The 6,899-nt window shown below is 42.2% G+C and overlaps 1 protein-coding gene across 1 annotated transcript in view; it reads right to left on the reverse strand.

Moving 5' to 3' along the window:
• Window positions 1-6,636, reverse strand: part of Pdcd4 (Programmed cell death 4) — a 97,116-nt gene extending 90,480 nt beyond the window's left edge. The window contains exon 1 of the mRNA XM_068372341.1: window positions 6,388-6,636. Within this exon, the coding sequence (XP_068228442.1) occupies window positions 6,388-6,520 (133 nt within the window). The 5' untranslated portion in view covers window positions 6,521-6,636. The remainder of the gene's footprint in view (window positions 1-6,387) is intronic.
• Between the last annotated feature and the right edge of the window lie 263 nt (window positions 6,637-6,899).

Below are 6,899 nucleotides of genomic sequence, written 5' to 3' on the forward strand. Positions count from 1 at the left end.
TAACCCTTATGTTAACAGGGAGTTGACTTTATGTGACCAGCCTGTTGTGAAAACCTTCTCAGAGAAGAGATACTGGATAGACTCCAGGCATGAAGCTGTAGAGACGGAAGCGTCCTGTGAAAGATGTTCATATGTGGTTGCTGGAGTAGAATGGGCCGTGGGGGTAACTCTCGGGCGATCTATTAGAAGATGCAGAAGGTCCAGGAAACATTCTGCGTGATAAAGTGGAGCTATGAGGGTCATCATTATATATTAGGTTGTTGAATGCTCTGATTCAGTAGGAAGACTCTATGATTAGATATGACTCAGTGGGTCCAAGTCAGGAATGAGATCCTGATGAGCTCCTTTTGACCCTCAAGGTTTGGCGAAACGTGCTGTACCCTTAGGGCGAAATAATGCTAAGCCCTTCCTAGAGACAAGTCCTCGTAACTCATATGAGTAGAGAGAGTTCCGACAAGGCAGTATCTCCACAACTTTCGACTGGAAGACCGACGCTGAAAAGTGTGTTGTGTCTAGACATCCTTTCTGTGTGAGAGAGGAGTTGTTGGACAGTTCCAAGGCGTGAAGTCGAAGCGAAGCTACAGCTTTGTGAAAGTTGTCATCGCGTGGCTGTTTGAGTATATGTCATGGAGGAAATTCCCTCGGAAGCTGCAGAATATCCGGGAACCATTCTGTCTGATGCTATAGCAGAGCTATTGGAATCATTGATTCCTTTGATGTATTAAAAAAGATCATCAGTTTCAGAGTTGGGGGGACGAGAAGGTTGACCTCATTGCAAAGGTTCTCGTCGATCGGCGTTCAGAGTTGAAGGGAGGTGCTCAGAGATCAAAGATCAGTGATCAGGGATCGTAGAGCTGACGATCGAAGACGGTGAGGTGACAATCTGTGATCAGAGAGCTGTCGATAGGAGATCGGCAATCTGGCAATCAAAGAGCAATAGACTTCGTGTAAGGAAGAGCAATGCCTCACGATCGTGAGCGTCTTGTGATCGGTCGGGTTGGCGAAACGTGTACTCTTGCCCTGTAAGGTGGTCAACAATACCCCGGGATTGTGATTGTTGTTCCCCTCCTTGAGCACTAGCAATTTCCCTTGAGTGGAACAAGTGGCCCTGGTTCTCAAGTGAAAGTCAATGCTCCTCGGTTCGTCCATAGGAGTCGAGAGATTGTGTAGTAAGAGAACATCTTGTGTTAATGTTAAAGACATACTACTGATTGCACACTTTGCTATGAAGGGAAGGAGTATCCTGTCCTCCCTCCAACCAAATGCTACCAACCTAGTGGAGGTTGGCCGAGTAAGAGTGATAAAAATTGGTAAACCAGGTACTGCTTGTGTTATTACAGCGAATCTCCCTAGAGATTGCTTTCAGGCCAGAGACCGGTCGGTAATTACCGAATGCACCAAACTACTCCCAACAGATAAGATTGAGACGTATCTTTATTCTATTATTGGACAGACAACATATGCAAAAGTCTATCCACAGACCAGTAACACAGACCGGGGCGCGGAACGAACGTATAGGCGTATTCCGAATTACAGTCTTGTCGGAACTTGCTTGGAGACATATGTAAGAGATTTCCTTTCTTATAAAAGACAAAAAGTGTTTGTATTTCTTCATCTCCGATCGGTAAATAAACACTGGCAAGTTTTGAATGTTCCCTTCTAGGAAACGGATTCAAATATGAAATGTTTTTAGTCCAAGTAATTCAAACAAAATTAAGACCATCGATCGGAAAGAAAGGGAAGTGTCTATGACGGCAGATCGCATATGCAGTATGTCTGGTAACGAGAAGGTAGACGAGTAATGTATAACCTAGTTTTAAACAAGTAATGTATAACCTGGTTTTAAACAAGTAATGTACAACCTGGTTTCTCGTAAGGGATATAGCCAATAAAACTAATTAGAATAGAGTTCTAATTGTAAGATGGTTTATAGCCCTTGTAGACAGAAAGATCGCTTGCACACAAATGTACATACCCTCTGCGGTAGAGCGTGCGTAGTCTTTGCGCCTCCTGATAAGCGTTTGAAAACGAATTAGGGCCCGATTAAAGAAATAATGTATGTGCAACGAATCGCAACATTATTTCCCAACTAATTTTTTGATCATCGACTATCTGTAGCATTTTAAATATGTGAGAGTATACGCCCACAAACAAAACGTAGAGTTGTTATAGCGATCATTCCATCATAAGTTTGCCTACCGTTCCTGTGAGTGGGCTTGCTAACGTTCAAACATGGACAAAGTTGTCTGGCCCCCCCTTGTGGGCAGGGTTTATAATATTTGTAAACTTAAAGAAAGTTGACAAAGTTTGTTGCTATCGTTCGTAAACATAAGCTAACACTGCTCGTTGGGATTAAAGGCTTGAGACAATAGCCCTATAGAAGTAAAATAAATAATAAATTCTCCGAAACCTATCGTTGTTAAACGAGAACTCGTTGTGCCCAGGGGCACAATGACAGCTTGCAGTTAACTCCAACAATCGGTAGAAACTATGCTTGCGGCAATAACCTTAAGGTTTGGCTAGGAGAGAGCGCATGCACCCCAGGAGATCCTATGGCTTTTGGGAGTTTTCTCTGCTGCGCTTACATTGATAAGAATTTGGAGATCATTTAGCCGTTGAAAACGGCGATTGGCAACCGACGAATCATTTCAGGTAAATCCAAGATCTGCCAAATCGGAGCACTGGTGACCCACAAGGGTTGTTGGGAAGAATGCTTAGAATGTCCTGCTCGCGAACATAGGCGTCCCGTTCGTGATCATGAATATCCTGGTCGTGATCGTCAATGTTTAACTCGTGAACGTCTAGAGAAAGTCCTGTTCGCGAACGTGAGCGTTCCGTTCGTGATCGTGAGCATCTAGTTCATGAACGTGAATTGGGCGATCAAGAACGCCACTTTCACGAACGTGACGTGAACGTCTATCTCGTGTCAGGCAATTGTGAACACGAGCGTCTGGTGATCGTGAACACGAGCGTCAGGCAATCGTGAACGCCGTCCTTTTGTACGTGAATGTCTAGACGTGAACTAGAGTGATCGTGAACACCGTCCTTATGAACATGAATGTCTAGACGTGAACTAGAACGTCCAGATCATGACTGAGATCGTTCATCTCGTGATCATAAGCGTATAGCTCGTAATCTTGAACTCCTATTGAATGTCTTCAGAAAGAAGAACGCTGAGACCGTGATAACATCTGATCTCATGAGCATGAAGCTCCAGAGTTAGAATGCTTTCGTGAAAAAGAGGGCCGAGATCATGATAACCTTAGATCTCTTATTTCATCATAGGATTGTCGCGAACGACATTCCGAAGGTGACCAACCAGGAAGACGAGTTGCTGAGTCATCCCTGTGATCGTAGATCAGAAGAAATTCTGATCTCATCATTGGATTATTGCGAACGACATCCCAAAGGTTGACAGACCAGGAAGAGGAGTTGACGAGTCTCGTCCCTGCTATCGTTGATCAGAAGAAATTCTGATCTCATCACTAGATTGTCACAAATGACATACTAACCGACCAGGAAGATGAGATGACTAGTCTCATCCCTGTGATAGTTGAAGAAAAAAATCTGAAATCATTGGATTGTCGCCAATGACACACTAACCAACCGGAAAGATGAGATGACGAGTCTTGTCCCTGATATTGTTGATCAGAAGAAATTCTGATCTCATCATTGGATTATTGCTAATGACATCCCAGAAGACAAGTTGATGATTCTCCTCCCTGCGATCATTGAAGAGAAAAAAAATCTGATCTCACCATTGTATTGTTGCTAACGACATTCCAAGGGTGACCGACCAGGAAGACGAGTTGACGAGTCTCGTCCCTGCTATCGTTAATCAGAAGAAATTCTGATCTCATCATTGGATTGTCGCAAACGACATACTAACCGACCAGGAAGACGAGGTTATGAGTCTCGTCCCTGCGATCAATGATCATATGAAGCGCTGTCCACCTGGAGACCGTCTGCAACAGCAGTAGGAAGGAGTTTAGCCTGTGGACTGGTAACATTCCTAAGGGATGTAACAAAGGTCTGTAAATAAGGAGATGGCGATGCCAGAGGATAACGAGAAGGCTCGTCGTCAGTAGGAGGGAGCCCGGAGGGCGAAAGAAGAACCTTGCAAAAGCCCAGGCCAAGTTGGCAAAAGGCAAAGAATCCCTATCAGCCCCTCGGAGGAGATGCAGAAGGGTTTCCTTTGAGGGGGAAGAAGAAATCCCCAAGGATGGCCAAGCCAGCTAAACATCTGAAACATGGAAGGGCATCTAAGCTACAGAAGGAGTTGTTTCTCTAGGGAAAGGAACAATAACCCCAAGTTCATGAAATCGCCCAGGAGTCGTTTCCCGGAGGAAGACAGTTGAGGAAGAGCTTTACAGAGGTGTAGGAGAGCTCAAAGAAGAGAAAACTTGGAATCGCTTCCCCGAAGATGTTAGACTCGGAGTCAGAGCGACCACGCCTAGCTGCTGCCTTCTTGCGTCACCCAAACTACTACTACTACTAGGAGGCACACCACTTCACAAATCCACTGACGACATAAAGCCTGCAAGGGCGAGCCTCGCAACCAGGGCATGTTTGCATGAGAGCGTTAATGAAGCCCAATTACACCGAAAAAGAGAAAGTCGGCGTAAAATGAGCAGGAGCAACAATGTTTGTCAATGTCTATGGCAACCTTGAGGAAGAAACAGAGCAGACAACCACTCTTTAGACGCCAAAGAGAAAAAGTGACTGGTTCACCATTCCGTAAGTATATATAAAAGTGGTTGGTACCTCGAACTTCCTCCTACCTAATGTCAGGGTAGGGTTGCCACCTCGCACCAAAAAGTCTAATTGGGTACCTTCCAACTTTACCGAAAAAGTATCCATGATAAATAACATACGGTTTGTTAGTTTGGTGATCAAACTAAATTTTCTTCTGTTGTTAACACAATATCTAATATGTTTTTCCCCTAGTTTGTTTATAAACCCACTAATGTAGGAATTCACTGTTGACAAAGTCCATTAGCCTATGTGCCTCTGTGTTTGATGTGAAATTCATAGTGTCCCAGTTTGCTGCTGCATTGAAGTCTCAAGTTAGGACAGCTAACTTATTGTTATCTTCTTGTCCAAGTTGTCTATAGAGCTCTTCCTCCTATTCTTGTCTTTGATGTAGTGGTCTGTATATTACTAGTATGGACATGTTTTTTCATATGGTGTTAATATTTGCAACTGTCACTTTATATTCAGTATCTGACTTAATTTTTATGGGGTTTAATGGACTTTTAACACAGCATTACCCCTCCACCCTTTATCATTATGTGATCCTTCTTGAAAAGCTTGGAGCCTAGGATTTTGTATTCTCTGATAAAATCTTTTGGTTTTCTTGAATCTAGGTCTCGGTAATGCCTAAAACATCTAGTTCCTCACTAGCTATCATTGCCCTGAAGTTTTCCATCTTGTTTCTACCTGACTGACCATTGAACTGTGCCACTCTAAGACATTTTCTATCTTTTTTCTCTTCCTCTGCTGCTATATTAGTTTCCCTGTTTTACTAATGTTTTAGTTTTACTTTTATCTTCATTATCCATGTTTTCAGCCAAATTTCCTCTTTGTTCTTGGTTGTGTGTGTGTGTGTCAAGGATTCTGGATGTCTCAAAAAGACTTTTTAGTCCATCCACAGAGAATCCATTTGCTCTTTGGTAGAGCGATTTAATTCAAGCATTTAGAGTTCTTATGATCTCGTCTAACTTATTCTTGAACACGTTTACTGTGTTACGGTTTACTACATCTGCTGAAGAACTAGTCCAAGTATTTGCTATTTTGAATGTAAAGAAATTGCCCCCCCCCCCCCCCATACAGAGAGAGAGAGAGAGAGAGAGAGAGAGAGAGAGAGAGAGAGAGAGAGAGAGAGAGAGAGAGAGAGAGAGAGCGCTATTCTTAACATGAATAAAAGCAAGCAATGAGTTACAGCTACCCTTTAAGTAGAGGATAATTCACTTTTACATTACAGTATATACTTTGAGATTAAATAAATGCAACTGTTTCCCATTGACTTGTCAAAACATTTTGCAGTGTGAAGACTTCAGCCGTGACTTTTCCTTAGTGAAAGGTTGTAAAACTAATTCCACATACAGTACTTCAGATTTCCCATAACAATGATTATAATTCAGCATCTAAAGTTAATTTACAATAAAAAATGTGAATTCCGCCCAACTTTGAACCCATAAATATCATTCCCCGCATAAAAATTTTTTCTACTTAATCTACTTAAATATCGCATCCAACATTACTGTACAAACAATAATTAATAACCTCTGTTAACAATAGCTATTGGTACCAAACTATTTTCATGTTATAAAAAATTGAAAACATGCACCTAATGTAGTCTTGCTCAAGAATTAAAGTTAAGCCTACCTTTGGCATAGTCGGTCTCGTAGAGCAGATGACCATAGAGATCAGCGAGAAGGACACTTGTCATCTCTCTATGTGAAGGTTTATGGTCCATTGCCAACTCAACTGCAGTCACCAAAACCAAGTGGGCTCTCATGGAGACACCCAATTCTACTAAGGATAGGTAGGTTTCATGGGTGTCGCCATGATCGAAATACTCAGCTACTAGAGAAGATATCTGTTTCTGTAGGAATAAAAAACTGTTGGTCAAAAGTTTCTTCAATCTTCAAATATTTTGGAAAAAAAAAGAGAGAGAGAGAGAGAGAGAGAGAGAGAGAGAGAGAGAGAGAGAGAGAGAGAGAGAGAGAGAGAGAGAGATGTGTGTGTGTGTGTGTGTGTGTGTGTTAGTTACAAGGATTTTGGAAAGTCTAAAAGACTTTTTAGTCTATCTGTGGAAACTCCATTTGCTCTTTGGTAGAGCGATTTAGTTTAAGCATTTTGAGTGTTCTTATGATCTTGTCTAACTTATTCTTGAA

This window comes from Palaemon carinicauda, chromosome 4 (assembly GCF_036898095.1).
Source record: "Palaemon carinicauda isolate YSFRI2023 chromosome 4, ASM3689809v2, whole genome shotgun sequence".
NCBI classification, from domain to species: Eukaryota; Metazoa; Arthropoda; class Malacostraca; order Decapoda; family Palaemonidae; genus Palaemon; species Palaemon carinicauda.